This window comes from Odocoileus virginianus, chromosome 3 (assembly GCF_023699985.2).
Source record: "Odocoileus virginianus isolate 20LAN1187 ecotype Illinois chromosome 3, Ovbor_1.2, whole genome shotgun sequence".
Taxonomy (NCBI): Eukaryota; Metazoa; Chordata; class Mammalia; order Artiodactyla; family Cervidae; genus Odocoileus; species Odocoileus virginianus.
Window position 1 is genome coordinate 20,408,407 of NC_069676.1, and position 25,589 is coordinate 20,433,995.

At 36.1% G+C, this 25,589-nt stretch overlaps 1 protein-coding gene and 1 non-coding gene across 3 annotated transcripts in view; one reads left to right on the forward strand and one right to left on the reverse strand.

The window, feature by feature from the left end:
* The window catches only part of FNIP1 (folliculin interacting protein 1), a 131,521-nt gene that overhangs the window by 67,170 nt on the left and 38,762 nt on the right, over window positions 1–25,589 (forward strand). Inside the window, exons 4-11 of one of the 2 annotated variants that reach the window (XM_020900698.2) lie at window positions 130–230; window positions 491–565; window positions 1,459–1,550; window positions 5,787–5,870; window positions 7,050–7,121; window positions 8,028–8,163; window positions 11,601–11,802; window positions 15,772–15,857. In XM_020900698.2, the coding sequence (XP_020756357.1) occupies window positions 130–230; window positions 491–565; window positions 1,459–1,550; window positions 5,787–5,870; window positions 7,050–7,121; window positions 8,028–8,163; window positions 11,601–11,802; window positions 15,772–15,857 (848 nt within the window). The remainder of the gene's footprint in view (window positions 1–129; window positions 231–490; window positions 566–1,458; window positions 1,551–5,786; window positions 5,871–7,049; window positions 7,122–8,027; window positions 8,164–11,600; window positions 11,803–15,771; window positions 15,858–25,589) is intronic. The other variant, XM_020900706.2, reaches the window with a different exon arrangement.
* Window positions 22,354–22,459, reverse strand: LOC139034522 (U6 spliceosomal RNA). Its single transcript, XR_011487068.1, has one exon. It is a non-coding gene; the product is annotated as a U6 spliceosomal RNA (small nuclear RNA).

A 25,589-nucleotide genomic window follows, 5' to 3' on the forward strand; every position in this document is an offset into this window, starting at 1 on the left:
CCTGCGTTTCCTGCAGTACAGGCAGATCCTTTTCCACTGAGCTATTGGGGAGAAATTTTTAATAAAAATTAGTATTCAAAATAGGTTTTAAATTCAGCAATTTTGTTAATGTTTATGCTTGTTGTTTAGGGTTCTCGGTGCTCTTCTGATGCCAATATGCTTGGAGAGATGATGTTTGGCTCAGTAGCAATGAGCTACAAAGGATCCACCTTAAAAATTCATCAGATCCGGTGAGGGTTTTTTGATTTTTCTTAATGAATCCATTTAAAAATACTCAGTTTTTGTTAAAGATGGGAGAATTTCTTATAGCCTCCACTCAGAGCATGCCAGATAGTCAGTTAATGATGTTCTGTGGGTTTAATGCTACTTCATGGCTGTTGTAACTATGGTATAACATCTCTGTGACTTAAACATTTTTATATATAATAAATTGAAAAGATCCTTGTGTTTCAGATTTGATTTCTGTCTCTCCGTCTCTTTTTCTTCATAGTTCCCCTCCACAGCTCATGCTCAGCAAAGTTTTTACTGCACGTACTGGCAGCAGCATCTGTGGAAGTCTCAATACGTAAGTAGTTATGGGTGAGAGGAGAAAGAAATTGTTTAAGATCTGCGAAGTATGAAAGCTAGTAAGCTGCTTTTAGGACTGCAGTGTAAATTCAGATTTTCTTCTATCCCTTAGGTTTGAAAGTTAATGGAAGCCAGATTTTCCCTCCTAGCTCTATTGAAATTTGATATAGTTTTGTGTTGCAGAATGATTACTCCCATAGCCTTAAGTAACACTGCCATCATCACATAATTGCCATTTCTTTTTTTTGTGGTGAGAATTTTTCAAGATTTACTCTGTTAGCAACTTTCCAGTATTGATAATGCAGTATTATTAGTTAGTGGTACATTAGACACCCAGAACTTGTTAATTTTATAACTGAAAGTTTGTACCCTTTGACCATTATGTTACCTTTTCCTCTCCTCCCAGTCCTTGGTAACCATCACTTTGCTCTCTGTTTGGATTTTTATTTTTAAATTAAAACAAGTTTTTAAAATTTGTATTTATTTTAATCTTTTGGTTGTGCCTCATAGCTCCCAGTATGTTAGCTCCACATTCTGAAGGACCAACTATGTTGTTGCAAATGGTAGGCTTTCCTCTTTTTCTCATGACTGAATACTACTCCAGTGTCTATACACACACACACAAACACGACAGTCTTTTTTATCCATTCATCTGTTGACAAACACTTGGGTGTAACTATTCCAATAAAATTTTATTTGTAGAAACAGGCAGCAGGCTTAATTTAACCCTCAGGTTGTACCCAACCCCTGATTTAAATGACTAGTTTATAGTACTGATAGGGAAACTTAAATATAATGTTTTACACTTAAAATTTTATTGAGATATACAAAGAATTACCATTAAGAACATAAAATAGATTTGGTATTCATTTTTTTCCTCCTTCGCCCTAGGCTTCAAGACAGTCTTGAATTTATTAATCAGGACAACAGTACATTAAAGGCTGATAATAACACAGTCATTAATGGACTACTTGGAAATATAGGTAAAATGGTTTTGTATGTTTTAAAAATGTTCTTACTAATGTATATCTGTTAGAACACCAAAGGATTTCAAATACTAGAAGTGCAAAAGGGACTTAAATTGCAAGTATTTATAATATTTGTATTATTTGAAAAATATAATTTTCTTATATTTGAACATAGAATTTATTTTGTATCTGAAAAAAGGGGGATGCTGAAGAAATATCTGATTTGTTTTTAGTTTTTAATTTTGATGCCTCTTTGAAAAGTTGGTGTAAAAAAAAAAAATTTGATGCCTCTTTTGTTGGTATAAAAAGCCCTTACTAGTTCTCTTGACTAGTTCAGCTGAGGTAGACAGGGATTATACTTTCTCTCTTTCTGTTTCCACAACCATATAAAATAATTTTAAAATGGTGCTTGTTTTTGTGACTTGTAATTCAGATGAGCAGATATTCAAAATTGATGTTTCTTAAGAGATTTATTATTATTGTAGCTCATTTGGTAATTTGGTTAGTTTGTTTTTATTGTTTGAAAGTGAAAGTTGCTGAGTCGTGTCTGACTCTTTACCACCCCGTGGACTGTAGCCTGCCAGGCTCCTCTCTCCATGGGATTCATCAGGCAAGGATACTGGAGTGGGTTGCCATGTCTTCCTCCAGGGGATCTTCCCAACCCAGGGATCCAACCCAGGTTTTCCACATTACAGGCAGATTCTTTACCAACTGAACCACCAGGAAAGCCCAGGAATACTGGAGTGGGTAGCCTGTCCCTTCTCCAGGGGATCTTCCCGACCCAGGAATTGAACCGGGGTCTCCTACATTGCAGGCGGATTCCTTACCAACTGAGCTACTGGGGAAGCCCTTTGTTATTTAAGTTCAGCATTTTAAAGTGACAAACTGTTTCTAAAATTTCTGGTACTTTGTTGTATTTTAGGAAGATCAGCTAAATTACTTCTGACCATATTTCCAGTACATAAAAAACTGTAGTATGTCTGAGTAGACAGCAGTTAGCATAGGCTGAATATTTTCCTCATTCCCTGTTTAGTAAAAACTTTCATTTGTAATTTCAATCAGTAGATATAAGTTATACATATTAGTTGAAAAGTTTTTTTCTCCCAGCTCTAACATAGCATGTATTTTTAATAATTCATGTTCATTCAAATAACAACCATTTATTAACTACCTACAGTGGGCTAGTTACAGTGTCTGACATGTGATTTAGAAAGCATGCATTTTAAAGAAAAATAGAAGTTCTACTGTTTCTTAACTCGATTGTTTCATTCATTTTAATAAAGTAAAAGTATGACAGATGTGTTTTTTTAAAATAATTTGACACTTTTCAAAGTTAAAGGGGCTTATTAAAAGCTGTTTAATAATACAAATTCATTATCATGTATAAAGGTAAAGTACAGCATAGATACTAGATATACTTAGCTTTTCTGTTTTAATATGGAATACAAAAGTAATACATTTAACAAAGCATAGACTTTTTCATGAACAGCTTTTTCTTGTACATTCTTAATTGTGAATCAAGGATATTTGAATATCATTTCTTATTTTCTTTAAATTTTCAATGAATCAACAAATTCTTATCAAGCACTTACTATATGCCAGGTACTCTGCTAGGCCATGAGAAAGCAGTGGTGAACACAGTTTCTGCCTCAGTGGATTTATAGTTAGTGAAATTGTATACTGTGATACAGTATTCAATTATAGTATACTGTAGTTAATTCTTGGGTAAGACTAAGAGCATGATGTGTTGGAAATGAGCAGGAACACCATGTTCAGTTTTAGAGAGTCAGAAAAAGCTTTCTTAAGGAAGTGAGCTTAAACTTGAAGAATTTGCCTGACAGTTGGGAGAAGAAATGTCTAGGAAAAAGCAATAGCATGTTCATAGATATAAGTGCAACAGATACACTGAGTGTAGAAAGAATGTGAATAAATCAATGTGGGTGGAGCACAGTGTGAATATGAGTTAAAGGAAGTGAAAAGAAGTAAAGAAATGAGCAAGAGTCAGATCATGATGGAGATTGTGGGCCACCACAGTGAGAAGTTTCAAGTTGTTCTTTGAGCAGTTGGGTGCCAGACAGAATGTGTTAGTTTGGGTCTTCCACCTGATTTTTAACAGGTTCCGAGACAAGATTAAACATGCACAGATTTTAGTATTAATAAATAATAATATTTATTATTATTTAGTGAGAGAAATGAAGAGGAATCTGGGAAGGGTTCAGAGAACCCTCAGATTATGGTGTAAGTTTGACCTTGATTGAAAGAGAGGAATAAAAGCTTGAGCGGACATGTTTCAGCATGCCACACTAGTCCAGGGGAGGTTTGATAAGGCTGTGGACAAGTCTTTGAGTTGTACTTGGTTGTCAGAAGTGACCCATGTCTTGCTAAAATGGGCTTTACCTTGTCATACCTGCTGTGTTCAGTCATTGACTAGGAGCACGCTGTGGGGTATGTGACCTTGCCCAAATCTGGCAATGGATTTAAAAACACAGCAGCTGGGGTGCTTGGCCAGTTTCCATTCTTATAGCTGGAGAGCTTTGTGGTGCATTCTCAAGGCCACCACAGAGGAGTTTTCAGAATATAGAAACATGATCAGATCAGATTTGTATCTCCAAAAGAACATTCTAATTGCTTTGGAAAATGACTCAGATGAGCCAGTGGGTTTGAGAAAGGACCCGTGTTAGAAGACTGCTTATAATAGTCTAGGGGACACAATGGGGACCTAGAATAAGATTGTGTCAGTGAGGATAAAGAGTTGTTGAGAAGTTTGTTGGGAAAAGTACACCAGTGATAACATGTAACCCCATGAAAGGGTTGCAGGGTCCCTGTAGAGGGTCCTTGGACCACATTTTCAGAACTGTTGAACTACAGGATTAGATATATGGGGAGAAGGGAGAAGAGTTCTGACGGTATTTAAATGTTGATGGAAAAGGAGGTTTATAAGGAGAATGAGATTGGAAATAGAGGTGATACTGGTAAAGTGAGATTTTTGAAAGGTCTAGCTGATGTAGAAGAATAAGCTTTGAAAGGGAGGGAGAGAGGGACATCTCAGGATTTTTCACTAAGGCCTCACACAAAGAAAGGCTTGAATAGTGTTACCTGTTATCGCTGCTCAGGCAGGAAGGAGGCAGGGATGAGTAAGAATTAAGTCTGGAGATAGTAGTGTAGGAAAAGGAAAGTTCCCATATCTTGATTCTTCCTGTGTACATGCATACACATATGCATACTGTAGGAGACAAAGTCATATACTCAGAGTAAGGAAGAGTAAGGAATGAGATTAAAGAGAGCAGGTAAGTTTTGAGGTAAATAGGAAAGGTGGAAGAAAGAACTGAACAATGAAACATGGAAGGATTGCTGCACATTCACTGTAATTATAGAAACTCTTGTTATAGAAAAATACATATTAACAATTTAAAAATATATTTGTCACTTTTTAAAACAGTGAAGCTGTCAGTTCTGTGCTAGATCAACCTCCTAGGTGGCTCTTTAGGCCATCTGGATTAAACCTAACTAAAAAGTAACTCAGGTGCTTGCTTCCAGGCTGTAATGTTATGCTTTCTTGGTCTTAAGACTCTTACCTTCTCTTGGTCAAGTGTGTGGCAGCTACTACCTTGAGCAGCTGGGAGTCTGGCCCTGACAGCCTGCATTGGCTTTCCTGCTTCCATAGTGGCTGACCTCTGCTCTAGAACTCTGGTTTCTCCCGTTAATTTATCACTAGTTTAGAAAAATCAGATTCATACTTATTTGTTAGTAGACCCCTTTTCTTTATTTGCTCTTTGTTTTATGTTGTGTTTGGTTTTTTCAGCCAAGCGCTTAGGTGGTTTTCTTCTTAATTTTAGTTAGACAATACTGTAATATTAAAATTGACTTTTTAAAGGATAAATTCATTTGGCAAATATCAAATTATGTATATAACATCACTGTGCTTTTTTAATCTTTAAAAATTTTGTTTTAGATGAGAAGGGATTGGACATTTAAAATAATTTTTACCTTGTATAGTGGAAGCTTATTTTATTACTATATGTGGACTTAATAGGTATGAAATTGTTATGGTGTCATAAGCCATGGCCAGAGGGGAAACCATCCTGTTTCAAAAATAGGAAGTCAGCTTGAATTATTCTTACTTAGTTTAAAGATTTCCATTCATATCTGTTGGTCTGCTTTTGTGCTGCCTTAGCTCACCTTTTATTCCTGACGCATTGTGGCTTCTCTAACAGCCCTCTTTCATATGTATTTTACGTTTTTGCCATGTAGGTCTTTCACAGTTCTGCAGCCCCAGGCGGGCATTCTCTGAACAGGGTCCGCTCCGCCTGATCAGGAGCGCCTCTTTCTTTGCAGGTTTGCCATGTGCTGTGTGGGTAGACTAGTTGGTGTGCCCCAGCGGCTAGAATTCATAGTTACGCCGTGGAAACAAGAGAGCAGAGAAATGCTTTTGGGGAAGGTGTGCAGTAAAGAAAATGTTGCTTAGAAGTTTCAGAACTTAGTATCTTTCTATTGAATGTGTTACTAAGGCTTCCAGAGGCTGAGTTATCAGTAGAAGTGACGTTTCGGTGAGATTTGAGTGTGTCACTTCTTGCCTCGTTATGTAATAGTGATTTTAACTTTAGAATCCTAAACCAAAATACAGTAGGAACATTATTTCTTAAAATACCAGTTGAATTTCTAATGTGATACTATCTTGTTTCCATGGCTGAGTAGCTTTTGTATCATATAGTTCATCAATCACAGAAAATACTCTTACTGTTGTGCAATTTCTGATCTACACTATTCCATAAGAATGATTTCTCTTGGAGCTAAGATTTAGATGAACAAGCACTGTTATATTCTATAAAAGGCATCTCTGACTATATTTCTTTATATTGATATCACTAAATAGATGATTGTAGACTGTGTTCATGCTTCTGTATCCAGGAAGTTGTATCCAACTTCTTGTTTTAATTAGTATATATTTTCCTTAGAAATATAAGTAATGTATATAAATAATAGAAAATTTGGAAAATACAAGAAATAGGCAAAAAATATGTATTAGCCATCTTGTCAACTGGAAATAACTCCTTAGTTTTTGTTTGTTTTAAAAAGAAATTAGGATTATACTGTTCAGTTATCTTTATTTTTATTGTAGAATTTTAAAACATACTTTTATATAGGCAAAACAGTAGATTAACCATCATATGCCAATCACTTAGCCTCAGCAACCATTGTTCTTACTGGTCAGTAGCTTGCCTTTTTATCATTTAGTAGTATATTGTGAATATATTCATGTCATTGAATGTGCTTTCTAAAATGCTTATTTTAGTCACCCTTTGCTTCTTTATATTTTATGTCACAGATTGTTTTCACATAGATCTCGAAGCTTGTTCAACTGAATAATAGCTCTTGGTGTTGGGTTTGTGCCATGCTGTTGAAAAAAATAAAGGAATGCAATGAGATGAGCATGATTTAGTTTGCTATTTTAAAAGGAACATCAACCTGAACAGCACTGTGTTTTATAAGTCACAGTTTTATCTTGATTCACAGTTCACAGCAACCCAATGGACATGCCTGGAAGAGAACTGAATGAGGACAGAGACAGTGGCATAGCACGCTCTGGTAATGACAGGTTCATGTATTAATCTGTATTTTTGTGAGATCACTGTTTCCTGACATTGATTTCCTTTTTAATCTTTGTTTTAATCATTTAATTTTATGTGTACAGTTTGTTGGTATTGATATTAGCCTAGCAAGAGAATTGTAGAAACAGCAGAGATAAGTATTTTAAATTAAAATTTTTTTCATGTTTAATAGTAAAAATCTGCCTGATGGAGCATGGCCTGAATGAATATACACTCAGTCAGAAAAATAGTATTGCTCAAGAGACTGCTTAAATAGCATAGTAGAAAAAATGTATTTGCTTATATCTGTTTTCTCCTAACTGGGTTTAAAATGTCAGATTGTCTCTTGCCCAGAGAAACTTAGGTATTTTGAACCAGTGTTATACATATTCTTCTGAGATATCTACTCTTCCAAAATTTGTCTGACAAAATTTTATTGAAACATTCTGAGGATTTAAGAAAAAACAAAAAAACAGCCACCCAGATTATATCCTTAAAGAGCACAGGTTTTAATGAGAGATTAGTGAGAAAAATAATCTTATTGTGTGAAGTGTTCTGTGATAAACCTGTGCAGAGAGGTTCATCTAAGCTTGGAGACAGTGTCATCACCAAAGGAATAAAGAGTTGTTTCAAAATAGCATTTTCTTCTGGAGTAGGGTGGGAAAAAGTGAGGATGGCAAAAGGGTATGAGGATCTCTTACTGAATTACTTTTATTATGTGATTTTTTTTTTCTGGGACCTTGCTCCAACAATGATATATATTTTTTAATGGAGATTTTAGAGCTTCATTCAGCAAAATGGAAATTTTGAGTCACCATTATTAAATTTGTTAAAAAGAAATTTGTTCCTGTTTTTAGTCATTATTAAATTTAAAATTATACTTGTTCTTATTCTGACTTGACAGCATCTCTCAGCAGCTTGCTTATTACACCATTTCCCTCTCCAAACTCCTCACTTACCCGAAGTTGTGCCAGCAGCTACCAGCGACGCTGGCGACGTAGCCAAACAACAAGTTTAGAGAATGGGGTATTTCCTAGATGGTAAGTTGGAACTTTTATTATTTTACCACAAGATTGAATAGTTCCTTAAACACAATTTTGTATGTTAAGAGCCTGGATTTGTATTTTGTTTTTTTAAAGTCTACAACTGGAAAATTTTACAGTGTATTACTTTTTAAAAAAATTGTGTTGTTACACATACCATGCAATATACAATTTTAACCATTATTAGCAGTGTAGTTCAGTGGTGTTAAGTACCTTCACATTGTTGTGCATCCATGACCATTCACATTTAGAACTGCTTTTATCTCCCCCAACTGAACCCCCCATGAGTCCATGGGGTCACAAAGAGTTGGACATGACTGAGCGACTGAACTGAACTGAACCACTGTAGACATAAGGCAGTAGTTTCCCCATTCTTCCTCCCTTTAGCTGCTGGCAACTACTGTGCTGTATTTTTCTTTGTAAATTTGACTGCTCTGCTGCTGCTGCTAAGTCACTTCAGTCGTGTCCGACTCCGTGTGACCCCATAGACGGCAGCCCATCGGGCTCCCCCGTCCCTGGGTTTCTCCTGGCAAGGACACTGGAGTGGGTTGCCATTTCCTTCTCCAATGCATGAAAGTGAAAAGTGAAAGTGAAGTCGCTCAGTCGAGTCCAGCTCTTAGCGAGACCCCATGGACTGCAGCCTACCAGGCTCCTCCGTCCATGGGATTTTCCAGGCAAGAGCACTGGAGTGGGGTGCCAGTGCCTTCTCCATTGACTACTCTACATACCTCATATAAGTGGAATCATAAAATATTTATCCTTATATCCTCAGAAGTGGAATTCCTGTATTGTATCATATTCTGTGTTGAAGTTTTTGAGGAACTGCCATATTTTTCACCAGAATGCCCCACCATTTTACTTATATTCGCACTAAAAATGGCCAGGTTTTGTGTTTTTTTTTAATTGTGCCAAACTGCATGCTGGATCTTAGTTCTCTGACTAGGGATTGAATCTGTGCCCCCTTCATCGGAAGCTTGAATTCCTAACCAGTGGACTGCCAGGGAATTTCACTCCCCTGCCCCATCCCTTCAGCCCCCGACTAGAAATGCACAAGAGTTCTAATTTCTTCACATCCTCACCAGTAGTTAATTTCCATTTTTAAAATTAATAACCATCCATATGGATGTTAAATGATATTTCATTGTAATTTTGATTTGCATTTCTCTAATGGCTAGTGATTGGAAGGAAAGTTTTGACCAACCTAGATAGTATATTAAAAAGGAGAGACATTACTTTGCCAACAAAGGCCCGTCTAGTCAAGGCTATGGTTTTTCCAGTGATCATGTATGGATGTGAGAGTTGGACTGTGAAGAAAGCTGAGCACCGAAAAATTGATACTTTTGAACTGTGGTGTGTTGTTGGAGAAGACTCTTGGAGAAGTCCCTTGGACTGCAAGGAGATCCAACCAGTCCATCCTAAAGGAGATCAGTCCTGGGTGTTCATTGGAAGGACTGATTCTGAAGCTGAAACTCCAATACTTTGGCCACCTCATGTGAAGAGTTGACTCACTGGAAAAGACCCTGATGCTGGGAGGGATTGGGGGCAGGAGGAGAAGGGGCTGACAGAGGATGAGATGGTTGGATGGCCTCACCGACTCCATGGACATGAGTTTAAGTAAACTCCGGGAGTTGGTGATGGACAGGGAGGCCTGGCATACTGCGATTCATGGGGTCGCAAAGAGTTGGACATGACTAAATGACTGAACTGAACCGAATGGCTAGTGATGTTGTTTTCATATGCTTTTGGCCATGTGTTTGTTTTCTTTGGAGATATGTCTGTTCAGGTGTTTTACTCATTTTTTAATCAGGTGTGTTGTTGTTGTTGAATTGTAGTAGTTCTTTATATACTTCTGGATATCAGTCCCTTATCAGATACATGTTTTGAAATATTTTATCCCATTCCATTGGTTGTCTCTTTATTCTGTTGATACGTCTTTTCGTACACGTGCATTTGTGTTCAGTCACTCAGTCGTAACTGACCCTGGACTCTGTGACGCTATGGACTATAGCCCGCCAGGCTCCTCTGTCCATGAGGTTTCCCAGGCAAGAATACTGGAGCAGGTTGCCATTCCCTCTTCCAGGAGATCTTCCTGACCCAGGGATTGAACTTGCATCTCCTTCACTGGCAGGCAGATTCTTTTATCACCGAGCCACCTAGGAAACCACTTTAGATACACACAGTTAACTATTTCTATGTTGCCCGATGTATTTTTTTCCTTTGTTGCTATACTTTAGGTGTCATCCAAGAAATCACTGCCAAAGCCAACGTCATGAAGCTTTTATTCTATATTTTCTTTTAAGGGTTAAGTAGTTTTAACTCTTCTGTTTTGGTCGTTGGTCCATTTATTGCATGCTTTGATATTCTAGTTTTTCATGTTTCCATTTTGGCAAATTCATTCTTGAAAATTCTTTTTTTAAATCTGTGTTAAGTATAAGTAAAGATGATGAAGCTTGATTCCTTTTTTATTCACTCCCTTTATTCCTTCATCTTTGACTTTACATTTGGAATACAAAGCGGAGAAGTAGATTCTAGAACAGTGAAGAGGTTAGACTCATCTATAAACCTTGAAATTCAGGCTTACTTTTTTTCAGTTCAGTCGCTCAGTTGTGTCCGACTCTTTGCTACCCCATGGACTGCAGCACGCCAGGCCTCCCTGTCTATCACTAACTCCCAGAGTTTACTCAAATTCACATCCATTGAGTCGGTGATGCCATCCAACCATATCATCTTCTGTCACCCCCTTTTCCTTCCGCCTTCAATCTTTCCCAGCGTCAGGGTCTTCCCCAATGAGTCAGTTCTTTGCATCAGCTGGCCAAAGTGCAGGAGTTTCAGCATCATCATCCATCCTTCCAATGACTATTCAGGACTGATTTCCTTTAGGATGGACTGGTTTGATCTCCCTGCAGTCCAAGTGACTCTCTAGAGTCTTCCCTAACACCACAGTTCAAAAGCATCATATCTTTGGCGCTCAGCTTTCTTTATGGTCCAACTCTCACATTCATACACAACTACTGGAAAAACCATAGCTTTGACTAGATGGACCTTTGGTGGCAAAATAATGTCTCTGCTTTTTAATATGCTGTCTAGGTTGGTCATAACTGTTCTTCCAAGGAGCAAGCGTCTTTTAATTTCATGGCTACAGTCACCATCTGCAGTGATTTTGGAGCCCCCCAAAAACGAAGTCTGTCACTGTTGTCATAATTGAACAAAAATATTCCCAATCTGACTCTCTTAAAGTTTCTTACAAAAATATGAATATAAAGGAATAGCCAATATATTTCTCCAAGATATACATAATTGATATGAATTTTTAGATTTACGTGATAAAACACTGCAAGACCTTTAGCTTGCCTACATTTAATTGCTAAGGAGATTGAGTTGTGAATTTAATCATTTTCATATTTTTAAAATAAAAAAATACATTTATTTTTAAGGTCTATAGAAGAAAGCTTTAATCTGTCAGATGAAAGCTGTGGCCCTAACCCAGGAATTGTGAGGAAAAAGAAGATTGCAATTGGGGTAATCTTTGCATTATCCAAAGATGAAGATGAAAGTAACAAGTTTAATGAATTCTTTTTTTCACATTTTCCTCTGTTTGAAAGCCACATGAACAAATTAAAGAGTGCAATAGAACAGGTAAGCATAACCATGTTTATGGATTGTTTTTATTTTTTATTTTCCTTTGAATCTTACTCTCTTCCTTAAGCCTTGTCTTTACTCAGCTGGCAGAAAAATTAACAGACTCTGTGCAGGTACCCTACAAAGTGACATGGGAGATGCAAAGTAGACTTCAGTTCTTTTTTTTTTTTAATTAAACTTTTTATTTTGTATTGGGGTATAGCCGACTAACAGTGCTGTGATAATTTCAGGTGAACAGCAAAGGGATTCAGCCATACGTGTATGTATCCATTCTCCTCCAAAATTCCCCTCCCATCTAGGCTGCCATATCATACTGACTTTAGCTCTTTTTAAGGAGCTTATTGCCTTAAAAAATATCTAAGGTCATTTATCCATTCAATAAAAAAATATTTGAGGGCCTATAATGTGGCAGGCCTCTTCTAGCAACTGAGGATAAGAGTGAAAAAAAGCAGCACTCTAGATCATGGGGCAGCAGATAAACGAATGTATAAGATTTTGGATGGGTAACAAGTACTATGAAGAAAAAAGAAAGGGATTTATGGAGTGCTGGATGGAGGATTACAAATTTTTATAGGATAGTCAAGAATGCTCCTGATAAAGTCACATATGACCCATAGATACAGGGAAATTAGGTATAACCATCTGAGACAAGAATTTCACAGGTAGAGGCAAAGGAGTAAGCCTGACGCTTGGGCATCAGTAGGGAGGAGTAAGGAGGCCAAAATGGCTAGGTTAGGAGTCAGACTGAATCATGTAGGGCCACACAGGATGCCATGGTGCGAGCACGGGCATGTACACTTAGAGAGAGAGGAAGCCGTGGGAGTGTTTTGAGCAGGAAAATGACATGATTTGTGAGAATCACTCTTAACTGCTGGTGGAGAATAGATTTTCTAGGGGTAAAGTTGGATGCTTTGGGGTCAGTTACAAGGCTATTGAAATATAATTCAAGTGAGAGATGATGGGTAGTCAAACCAGTTTCATGATGGAATTGGTGAGAAATGGTTGGATTCTGGATATATTTGAAAATAGAGCTAATGAGATTAGCTGATGAACTGAGTTGGAGCTGCAAAAGAAAGAATCATGGAGATGGACTGGGAGTTTTCTTCTGAGCAGTAAGATGCATAGAATTGCCAGATCTAAAATGGGAAAACTACAAATGGAACAGGTTTGGTGGAGGAAGATCAGGAGTTTGTTTGTGATGCCTCCTGGACATCCAAGTAATTGTGAGTCTAGAGTTTAGGGTCCAGGCTGAGCAGTCATCAGTATATAAGTGAAAGTGAAGTCGCTCAGTTGTGTCCGACTCTTTGCAACCCCATGGACTGTACCCTCCCAGGCTCCTCTGTCCATGGGATTCTCCAGGCAGGAATACTGGAGTGGGTTACCATTTCCTTCTCTAGAGGATCTTCCCAACCCAGGGATCAAACCCTGGTCTCCCGCATTGGAGGCAGACGCTTTAACCTCTGAGCCACCAGGGAAGCCCCATCAGTATATAGATGGTATTTTAATCTAAGAAGCTGATTGAGAGGGAGAGGAGATCCTGATTTGTGGAGCATTTCAGTAGTTAAAGTTGGAGGAGCTAAGAACTAGTCAGGGAGACTGAGGATTTCCCATATAAGTACAAGGAAAAACAAGAGAGAGTACTTTTGGTGTAAGCCTGATGAAGAAAGTAGTCTAAGAAGGTAGGAGTGATCGGTTGTGTCAAATGATGCTGATAGTGCATGTAATAAATTGATGTAAAGAAAATTGTGAATATAAGATAGAACATAAGAGTCAATAAAAAAGGAGGAAAAGCAAAGTTTTTTAGGAGTTCATAGGGAAGAAAAATGCTTCCTACTGGGAAGATTTTTCATTTAGACTGCATCTTAAAGGAGTTGTAGAATTTTTTAAACATGATGCTTTGAAAAATGGATACAGCAGAGTAACAGGCAAAATTGCTATCTTTGCCACCCAAAGATAACTTATTAACATTTTGCTGAAACTCTTAATCAGACCTTTTCTATGCATATTGTATTTTACTTGATTGGGACTGTGCTGTGTTCATATTGTTTTTATTACATGCCTGTTTTGAAAAATTCATCCTTGTTAACATGTATATTTCTCATTATAAATGGTTCTTAAATATATTTTAGTGGCTTTCCTCCATTTAAGTAACTTTTTAATTAGGCCATATCTGCTTTTTCTCAGCTATAGCTACACTTCATTTAACATCTTTGTGAATTTTCCAGATTATGTTTTACGAGATTCCTGTAAGTTGAATCATTGAACATAAAACTAAATTTCTTAATCCCTGTGACAGAATGCAGAAAGGAAAGGATACAAAGAGTAGTAGTAGGTGGTATGGCTAACAGAGTTAATGTGGACACGATCACAGAGAGTCTAGAATGCTTGCAAGGATTTTTGACTTTGACTGTCTTCAGATTGTGCTCTAAGAAGGTTATTATGGAAACATGTTTGAAAGAGACTAGTAAAAGAAACTTGAGATGCAGGAGCAATTAGAATGGTCTAGAAAGCAGAGGGTGCATTTCAGTAACTCAGTGCCTGAGGATCATGTGCCTCTAAAGAAGGCACAATGTTAGTTATTCACACTAAATCTATTAAAAGACAAATAGATCATTAGCAGTACCTTTTCAGTGAGTAATGAGTAAAGTCCATTTTCGTTTTTCAGAAGTGCAACACTCATGACATTTTCTTCAGTTTGCTGATGTGTTTTTTGTAGTCAGTTGTTGACAAAGTCAGTACACAGAATATTAAGCTGTGGCTGAACTGACATTTCGGTTACAGGGAAAAGTGTTTAAACTTTGTATGAAACTTGAAATATTCAAGCAATACAGAACGTTAGAGGTTACTTTTTAAATGTTTTAATGCTTTGTTCATTCTGCACCCTAAAGGGCACATTGCAGTTGTATACTTGTTCATGTTTAGCAACTCATTTCTTTATAAAACTGAAAGAGCTGAGTGAATACTTTGATATAAATGAATAGAACTTATTCTATAGTTAATTAATCCTAGAATATAGTAAACATTGGAACAGCTACATAAGTTATGTTCTAGGGCTGTTTTCAAATTATCACTTATTTTTATATTTTAAATGAAAAACTATAGATTCTGTTTCTGAGCACTGTGGGAGTTATTTCAAAGTCTGCACTGCCTTTTGAGATCTATAATGTAGTTAAAATTTTTTTATTGTTCATAAAGTTAAGGAAGAATCTTGCTCAATTCTAGCCAAAGAATATTTGCTTCTTTATGTATTAGGAGTCTCTCAGCAGTTTGTGAAAGCAAAAATTGTCACTTTTACCTTATGAAGCTTTGGTATGTACATGAATGATTCTGGCCTGAAGTAGTCTAATCTCCTCTTAAATATATATTTGAACATTTAAAAAATTAATGTGTAATTACATAAGTAATGTAGAATTACATTCTCTTTGAAAAAGTTTTAAAAATTCCGAAGTTCTTTCTGATAACCGTATTCTAATCCTGATCTTCTTTTTGTCTACCAGAGTAGACAATCTTGGCTAAATATCTTCTTAAGAAAGCAAATATTACTAATAACTTGAGATATCTTTCAGTAGAATATTTATGTTTTAGATTTAAAAAAAGGATTTACTTAACAGAACCACTATTTATGGATTATTAGCGAAACTCAGGAGTTGTTACTGAGTTAGCATTTTATGATCTGTTTGGGAGAAAAGTTTTATGTAACTCAGAAACTGTCAACATCAGTTTCTTTGTGTTTTGACATTCTCTTTCAATTAAGAGGCCTAACATCAGGAAAATTTGAATTTTATTATACTCATTAATGACCAAAAGTGCAAAAACAAGCAACTAGAAATATGTGTGCCTTCTTTATACATATCTAGTTAAGAATGGTAGGTAGAATGTTATAGAAATATGTGATTTTGTCTTTTACTTTTTCCCCCATATTTTGCCCATGGTCACTATAAAATTAACTATTTGATTGCTTTCAAGGCTATGAAAATGAGCCGGAGATCAGCTGATGCCAGTCAGAGGAGTTTGGCATATAATCGAATAGTTGATGCACTAAATGAATTCAGGTACATTTTCTCCAGCCTTTCATAATATAGAATTGTTTCGTAGTATACACTGGAAAATTTACTTATTTTCTTTACTTACTCTGATAAAATATAATTCTTTAAACTTCTCTGTCCCATAGTCAAATGAGGATGTAATTCAGTAGGCCACTGATTCCTTTTTTATTAAATATTAAAAGTGCTTGGAATTCAGGCACACTTGGGAGGAGTCTGTAGTGTGGTTGCTAGCACTGGACCACTGAACAGGCAGATAGAACCAGAAGAGACCCTTGTTTTAGCAGAAATGTGCTTTGTCCTTTGTTGGGCTCCTAGATGTAGGGACTGGTTAAGTGACAGTAATCACACATTCTTAGATACATGGAATACAAAAATATACATGGATATAAGGAGTATGAACTTTGATGTTCCATGTAACTTTGTTGCTTCATCCTTTCTCTAGCAGTATTTTCTGGCACAACAAAGCTTGGTCCCTGAAGCTCAAGCAAGTGCTGTAACTGCACTGTGGTTATGGCAAGGAAACATGTTGCATATGACCTTATGTTGGGAATCACACTAAGTGACTGATGTGTTTCTGTCTCAAAGAGATTCACTTCAGTTTTACTTTGTTCTCTTATATTCTCAGTCTTTCCTCCTTTACACTAGAGAAATAGTATAACACGTAGGGCAAGAACTCAAGGCTTTAGTATCTGACAGACAGACCTGTGGCTCTGCCTTTTATTATCCTTGATGACCTTGGGTGGATTTTTTAGCATTTTTTTTGACCCTTAGTTTTCTAACATAAAATCTGTGAATTCAATTTAGTAATGGTTGAATAGATTGTTGTAAAGATAGAATAAGATAATGTATGTGAAGTACTTAGCAGAATGCCCAACATTGATGTGACCACTATTATATATGCCACATATAGCCTATATCAGTGATTTTCAAAAGTCATTCATAGTTGATGTTCATAGTATTGCCAGATCTAAATTGACCCTGTTTTGCTACCTAAATAAATGTGTTTCAAAATGAAACTTTATGCATTGTCACCCTAAATGGGAAATCAACATCCTTTGTTATAAGTAAGCTATAAAATGAGTTCATAATAATTAAAATTTAAAATATGTATCTGTGTACCACCTAAGGTTTATTATCTCCAATAGTCTGTGTACCTCACTTTTGTTCATTGACTCATCTTGTATGGCACCTTATTGGGTCAAGGATCATCTGGATTGTTTGTTTAAATATGAGTTACTGCATTTTGAAGTAAAAGGCTGTTTTAGCCTGTGATACTGCCAGATTGCTACTGTGAAACTATAGACATGTCATGTATATGCTTTTTTTTTTATGGAAATGGCTAGGAAGTCATGTATTCATTTAGTAAATTTGACAATAAGAGAACTCAATTTGTTTTCAACTTTGATTCTTTTATATTCTTCATTTTTCTCTTTTTGTGTTAAACCACAGTGAAAGTAAATCTGGTGTCCTCTTTTAAACCTCTCTCAAAGGAGAGATTTCATTGCTTCAGCCATGTTCTAGAATCTTTAACTTAAGATAAAATAAAACATAATAAGATCATTAAGTTTTCAGCCATGTTACACTCTAGAAGTATTATGATTTTGCATTTACAATTTAGGTCTATGATCCATTTTTATTTATCTTTTGTGAAAGCTACAAGGTCTTTGTCTAGGTGCATATTTTTGCATATGAATGTCCACTTGTTCCAGCATCATTTGTTGAAAAGACTATCTTTGCTTTCTATTGCTTTTACTCCTTTCAGTTTAGTTCAGTTCAGTTCAGTCACTCAGTCGTGTCCGACTCTTTGCGACCCAATGAATCACAGCACACCAGGCCTTCCTGTCCATCACCAACTCCCGGAGTTTACTCAAACTCATGTCCATGGAGTTGGTGATGCCATCCAGCCATCTCATCCTCTGTCGTCCCCTTCTCCTCCTGCCCCCAATCCCTTCCAGCATCAGGGTCTTTTCCAATGAGTCAACTCTTCGCATGAGGTGGCCAAAGTATTGGAGTTTCAGCTTCAGCATCAGTCCTTCCAGTGAACACCCAGGACTGATCTCCTTTAGGACGGACTGGTTGGATCTCCTTGCAGTCCAAGGGACTCTCAAGAGTCTTCTCCAACACCACAGTTCAAAAGCATCAATTTTTCGGCACTCAGCTTTCTTCACAGTCCAACTCTCACATCCATACATGACCACTGGAAAAATCATAGCCTTGACTAGACGGACCTTTGTTGGCAATGTAATGTCTCTGCTTTTTAATATGCTATCTAGGTTGGTCATAACTCCTTCCAAGGAGTAAGTGTCTTTTAATTTCGTGGCTGCAATCACCATCTGCAGTGATTTTGAAACGCAAAAAAACAGTCTGACAATGGTTCCACTATTTCCCCATCTATTTACTCCTTTATCAGGTATCAATTGAGTATATTTCAGGGGCTCTATTTTTGAGCTTTCTGTTTGTTTTATTGATCTATTTATTCTTTTAGCAGTACCACTGGTGTCCTGATTTATGTAACTTTATAATAACTCTTAAAATCAGTTTATATGAGTCCTCACATTTGTTCTTTTCCTTCAGTGTTGTGTTGACTATTCTGGATCATTTGCCTCTCCAAACTTTATCAAATTTCCAACACATCAGTTTGTTGATATTTACAAAATAACTTACTGGGATTTTGATTGAGATTGCATTGAAACTGTAGATTGGGAAAAGTTGACATCTTACCAGGAGTAATACTTCCTGTCCATTAACATGAGATAGCTTGCTGTTTATTTGTATCTTCTTTGATTTCTTTAATTAGAGTTTTATGATTTTCCTCCTGTAAATCTTATACATTTAAAAATTTATACATAAATATCTCAGGGTGGTTTTTTGGTTGTTAATATTAATGATATCTTGTTTATAATTTCAAATTTCAACTGTTCATTGATGATATATAAGAAATCAATTGACTTTTGTATATTAACCTTATATTATGCAGCATTGTTATAACTGCTTATTAATTCTAGGAGATTTTTGTCACTTTAAAATTTTCTGCATAAGTGCTCATGTGTGAATAGAGACAGATTTGTGTCTTCCATCCCAGTCTGTTTACCTCTTATTTCTTTTTCTTGCCTACTGGATTAGCAAAGGCTTCCAGTATGATGTAGAAAAGCAATGATGAGAAGGTTCGTCCTTACCATATACCAGATCTGAATGAAAAAGCTTCAACTATTTCACCATTAAATATGAAGTTAAGTTTCTTACACTGTCTATCAAATTGAAGAAGATCACTCTTGATTCCTGGCTTGCTGAGATATTATTAATTATTGATTCAATTGTAAAAATAGATATAGGACTCTTCAGGTTATCTGTTTCTTCTTATGTGAGTTTTGATAGCTTGTATCTTACAAGGAATTTTTCTAGTTCATCTGAATCATCAGATTTGCAAGCATAGAGTTGTTCATATTATTTCTTAATTATACTTTTGATGTCCATAGGTTAGTAGTGATGGACCCTCTTTTGTTTCTAATACTAGTGATTTGTGTCATTTCTCTTTTTTACTAGGTTATCTTGGATAGAAATTTATAAATTTTCAAAGAACCTTTGATCATTTCAAAGACCCAGGTTTCGTTTTGTTGATTTTTAATCTATTGATTTTTGCCTTTAATTTCAATACTTTTTAATCTGATTTTTATTTACTTTTTCCTGTTTGCTTTAGTTTTATGTTTTTCATCTTTCTCTAGTTTCCTGAAGTTAAACCTTAGATTATTGCTTTCAAATCTATCTTTTTCTCTAACATATGCATTCAATGCTATAAATTTACCCCCAGACACTGCTTTTGCTGGATTCCACAGGTTTTGTTACATTGAGTGAAAGTTTAATTCAAAAATTTTAAAATTTCTCTTGAGATTTCTTCTTTGACTGTTATGTTTAAAAATATATTTTTTAAATCGTTTTTAAGTATTTGGAGATTTTCCACATACTTTTTTTTTTTAATTTTATAATGGAGTAAAGTTGTTAATTTCAGGTGAACAGAAAAATGATTCAGTTATATATATACATGTATCTATTCCTTTTTAAGTTCTTTGCCCATTTAGGTTGTTATAGGGTATTGAGCAGAGTTCCCTGTGCTATGCAGTAGCACATAAGTTCGTTTTCTAAGTCTGTGAGTCTGTTTCTGTTTTGTAAATGAGTTCATTTGTATCATTTTCTTTTAGATTCCACAAATAAGTGATGTGATATATGATATTTGTCTTTGTCAGTCTGACTTACTTCACTTACTATGTTAATCTCCATGTCCATTCATATTGTTGCAAATGGCACTATTTCATTCATTTTAATGGCTGAGTAATACTACATTGTTTGTATTTACTGCATTGTCTTTATCTGTTCCTCTGTTGATGGACAATTAGGTTGCTTCCATATCTTGGCTATTGTAAATAGCGCTGCTGTGAATATTGGGGTCCATGTATCCTTTTGAGCCATGTTTTTCTCCAGATACATGCCCAGGAATGAGATTGCTAGATCATATAGTAGCTCTGTATTTAGTTTCTTAATGAACCTCTGTACTGTTCTCAATAGTGGCTCCACCAATTACATTTGTACCAAAAGTGTAGGAGGGTTCCCTTTCCTCCTCACTATCTCCAGCGTTTATTGTTTGGAGACCATCCTGGTTGGTTTGAGATGATACCTCATTGTAGTTTTCATTTGCATTTCTCTAATAATTAGCAGAGTTGAGCATCTTTTCTTAAAATATTTGGCCATCTGTATGACTTCTTTGGCAAAATGACTATTTAGGTCTTCTGCCTATTTTTTGACTGGATTGTTTGCTTTTTCTCCATAGGGTTTCCCTGATAGTTCAGTTGGTAAAGAATCCACCTGCAGTGCAGGAGACCCCAGTTCAGTCCCTGGGTTGGGAAGAATCCCCTGGAGAAGGGATAGGCTGCCCACTCCAGTATTCCTGGGCTTCCCTTATGGCTCAGCAGATAAAGAATCTGCCTGCAATGTGGGAGACCTGGGTTCAATCCCTGAGTTGGGAAGATCCCCCAGAGAAGGGAAAGGTTACCCACTCCAGTATTCTGGCCTGGAAAATTCCATGGACTGTGTAGTCTGTGGTGTCGCAAAGAGTTGGACACGACTGAGCGACTCGCACTCTGACTTTCACTTTGTTTTTTGACGTAGAGCTACGTGAGCTGTTTGTAAATTTTGAAGATTAATCCCAGGTGGGTCACACTGTTGCAAATACTTTCTCCCTTTCTATGGATTGTCTTTTCATTTTGTTTATGGTTTCTTTTGCTGTGCAAAAGCTTTTGAATTTGATTAGATCCCATTTGTTTATTTTTGCTTTTATTTCTCTTACTCTCGGAGACAGATTCTAAAAGGTATTGCTGTGATATATGTCAAAGAGTGTTATGCCTTTATTTTCCTCTAATAAGAGTTTCATGGCTTCCCCTGTGCCTCAGTGGTAAAGAATCCACCTGCCAAGCAGGAGTCATGGGTTTGATCCTTGGGTTGGGAAGATCCCCTGGAGAAGGAAATGGCAACCAACTCCAGTATTCTTGCCTGGGAAATCCCATGGACAGAGGAGCCTGGTGGGCTGCAGTGCATGGGGTTGCCAAGAGTCGGACATGGCTTGGTGACATGCATGCGTGCACATCATGAGATATTATCACAGCAAGTTTAGTGAACATCCATCATTTCCAATAGATACAAAATTAAAGAACTTTTAAAAAAATATTTTTCTTGTGATGAGAACTCTGAATTTACTTGTAACAGCTTTCATATATGACATACAGCAGTGGTAATTATAATAATCTTGTACATTTATATCCTTAGTTCTTATTTATCTTATAACTGGAAGTTTGTAGTACCTTTTGACTGCCTTCATTCAAGTCCCTCTCCTTCCTTACAGCTTACATATGTCAGTGCTCTCTTAAGTACATACATGTTAAGGTTTGTTATCTTCAATTATTGCCAAGATGGGTGTCAAGGAGTTTACCTCTTTTGTTTTCTTTTAGGGGCTTTATGATTTCAGGTCTTGATTTAAGATTTTAGTCCATTTTGAATTGATTTTTGTTTGTGGTATAAGATAAAGGTCTGATCCTTCTTTTATATGTGTTTGTCCAGTTGTCTGAGAACCATTTATTGAAGAGGTTGTCCTATCTCCATGTTATGTTTTTTGGCTCCTCTGTCATAAATTAATTGACCATATATATGCAAGGGTTTATCTCTGGGCTCTCTTTTCTGTTCCACTGATTTGTGTCTGTTTTTATTCCATTAGTATACCGTTTGATTATTATAGCTTTGTCATACAGTTTTAAACCAGGGAGCATGTTGCTTTCACCTCTGTTCTTCTTTCTCAAGATTGCTTTGACTTTTCAGGGTTTTATGTGGTTCCATACAAGTTTTAGGATTGTCTCTTCTATGTTTGTGAAAATGTGATTGGAATTTTGTCAGGAGTTGCATTAAATATGTAGATTGCTTTGGATAGTATGAACTTGATTTTTTATTGTATTGTTTTTTTAAAAATATGGAATGTTTCATGAATTTGTGTGTCATCTTGGGCAGGTAGCCTTGCTAATCTTCTCTGTATTGTTTCAGTTTTATTATATGTGCTGTCAAATGAGCATGAATACGATTTAATTCAATGTTTCATTGAGTTTGGAGTGGGATTGCTATATGTTTTGAACAATTCTTTTTGCTTATTGCCAAAAAGAATCCTGCCGGGGTTTTTTGCTTATTTTTTTTTTTACATTCACATTTTGCGATATTACCCAACATTGAATCATTGCCCTTGTACTTTGAGCTGTATCTTACATTATTGGATTAGTTTCTTTTCTTTAGTCACAAACTTTGTGGCAAAAGGCCAAGAGTCTGTTTTTGAGCTCTGAGGAAGCACTGTCATCATAGATCCAGCTGAGGTTACCAGAATAGTAAATATTGTCATGAGAATCATTCCTGGTAGAATACTGATTTTGCTCTTAGGTTAAACTCAGCATTTTGATTAATGAATTTTTGAGTTAAATACCTACAAGATAATTGCTGTGATGTAAAATAGTGTGAATTACCTCCCCTTAAAATTTTAACATTGCCTGGAATTTACAACATGTATGAGTTATAAAATCATTGTAGGAAATTCCCTAGCCATTCCAGTGGCTTAGGTCTCTATGCGCTCACTGCCAAGGGCTTGGATTCTATCCCTGCTCAGGGAGCACAGATTCCGCATGCTGCACAGTACAGGCAACAAAATAAACAAAAAGAAAAAAAGCAGAAAACCATTGTAAATGTCTGTCCTGATTGTATATTTCTCTTTTTGTATTTGTCTGATTATTTTACTTCAGTCTGTGCAAATCTGAATGACTACATGATATCAGTTAAACATTCTTATAATATTTTTAAAATAGTTTATAAAGCAGTTTTTTTAAGCAATCTGTAGATGTACTTTTAATATGTACAGTTGATCCTCATCATTTACAGATTCTGTATTTGTGACTTAGTCTGCTTGCTGAAATTTTTTATAAACCTAAAATATACTTATAGTGATTATATGATCATTTGTGGACATGTGCAGAGCAGTGAAAATTTTGAGTGCTATGACACACACATTTCCAGATGAAGTCAAATAGGACAGTATTCTCCCTTATTTTAAATTTTTTATTTTAATTGGAGTGTAATTGCTTTACAGTGTTGTGTTGGTGTGTACTGTACAGCAAAGTGAATAAAATGCAAGTATATATATGTCTCCTCCCTCCTGAGTCTCTCCACCCTCCCATCCTTCTCCTTTAGGCCATCATAGAACCCTGAGCTGAGTTCTCTACAGCAGCTTCTCACTAGCTATCTGTTTACACATGGTAGTGTATTTATATCTGTGCTACTCTCTCAATTCATCCCACCCTCTCCTTCCCTGTTCTGTCCCCAAGTCTGTTTCCTATGTCTGTGTCTATTCCTGCCCTGCATATAGGTTCATCAGTACCATTTTTTTTTATTCCATATGCATTAATATATGGTATTTCATTTTCTCTTTCAGACTTCACTCTGTTTACAGACTCTAGGTTCATTCACATCACAAAAATGACCCAATTTTTGTCCTGTTTGTGGCTGTGTAATATTCCATTATATATATATAATATATATATATATATATATATATATATATATATACATATATATATATACACCCCAAGTTCTTCATCTGTTCCTCTGTCAGTGGACTTCTGTATTGCTTCTGTTGTAAATAGTGGTGCAGTGAACATTGGGGTCCGTGTATCTTTTTGAATTATGGTTTTCCTGTGGTATATTCCCAGTAGTAGGTTTGCTGGGTCATATGGTAGTTTTATTCCTAGCTCTGTAAGAAACCTCCATCCTGTTCTCCATAGTGGTGGTGTCAGTTATATTTCCACCAACAGTGCAGTAAGGTCCCCTTTTCTCCATGTCATCTCGAATGATTTGTTGTTTGTAGATTTTTTGATGATGGCCGTTCTAACTGATGTGAGGTGATAATACCTCATTGTAGTTTTGATTTGCATTCCTCTAATAATGAGTGATGTTGAGCACCTTTTCATGTGTTTTGGTTGGTTGTATATCTTCTTTGGAGTACTCTTCCTTGTTTCAGCTCTCAGTTTTATAAACAAGTGTACTTTTCATGGTCTATTTAGTGCTGCTTTTTAAAAAGCATTTTGCACCCCCGTTTTTAAAAGTGATTTTGCAATTGGCCCCAAAGACAGTTATCCAAAAAAGATGCACAGCTGGCCAAGAAACACATGAAAAGATGCTTAACATCGTTAATTATTAGAGAAATGCAAATCGAAGTGACAGTGAGTTACTACCTCACACTGGTCAGAATGGCCATCATTTAAGAGGCTTTTAATAAATACTGGAGAAGGTGTGGAGAAAAGGGAACCCTCCTACACTGTTGGTGGGAATTTATATTGGTGCAGCTGCTATGGAGAACAGTATGGAGGTTCCTTAAAAAAACTGAAAATTGAGTTGCCATATGATCCAGCAATCCTACTTGTGGGCATAATATCCAGAGAAAATTCTAGTTTTAAAAGATACATGCACTCCACTGTTAGAGCATCACTATTTACAGTAGCCAAAGAATAGAAACATCTAAATGTCCATAGATAGATGAATGGGTAAAGAAGGTGTGGTATATATACACAGTGGAATACTACTCAGTAAAGAAAAAAGAACAAAGTAATGCCATTTGCAGCAACATGAATGAGCCTAGAGATTATCATACTAAGTGAAGTTAGTCAGAAAGAGAAAGGCAAATATCATGTGATATCACTTATATGTAGAATCTAAAATATGTCACAAATGAACTTGTTTACAAAACAGAAACACATTCATGGACAGAAGACAAACTTACAGTTACCAAAGAGGAAAGATAGAGGGGAAGGATAAAATTGGGAGTTTCGGATTAGTGGATACACACTACTATATGAAAATTGATAGATAAACAGCATAGTCTTACTGTTATAGCGCTTGAAAGTATATTCAGTATTGTGTGATAAATCACAGTGGAAAAGAACCTGTATATATACATATATAGATAGGCTATCTATATGTATATATCTAGGAATCACTTTACTGTGTACCAGAAACTAATACAACTTTGTAAATCAGCTATACTTCACTTTAAAAAAATATGGTCCAAATAACCTAACTCTACACCTAAAGCAGCTAGAAAAGGAAGAAATGAATAACCCTAGGGTTAGTAGAAGGAAAGAAATCTTAAAAATTAGGGCAGAAATAAAT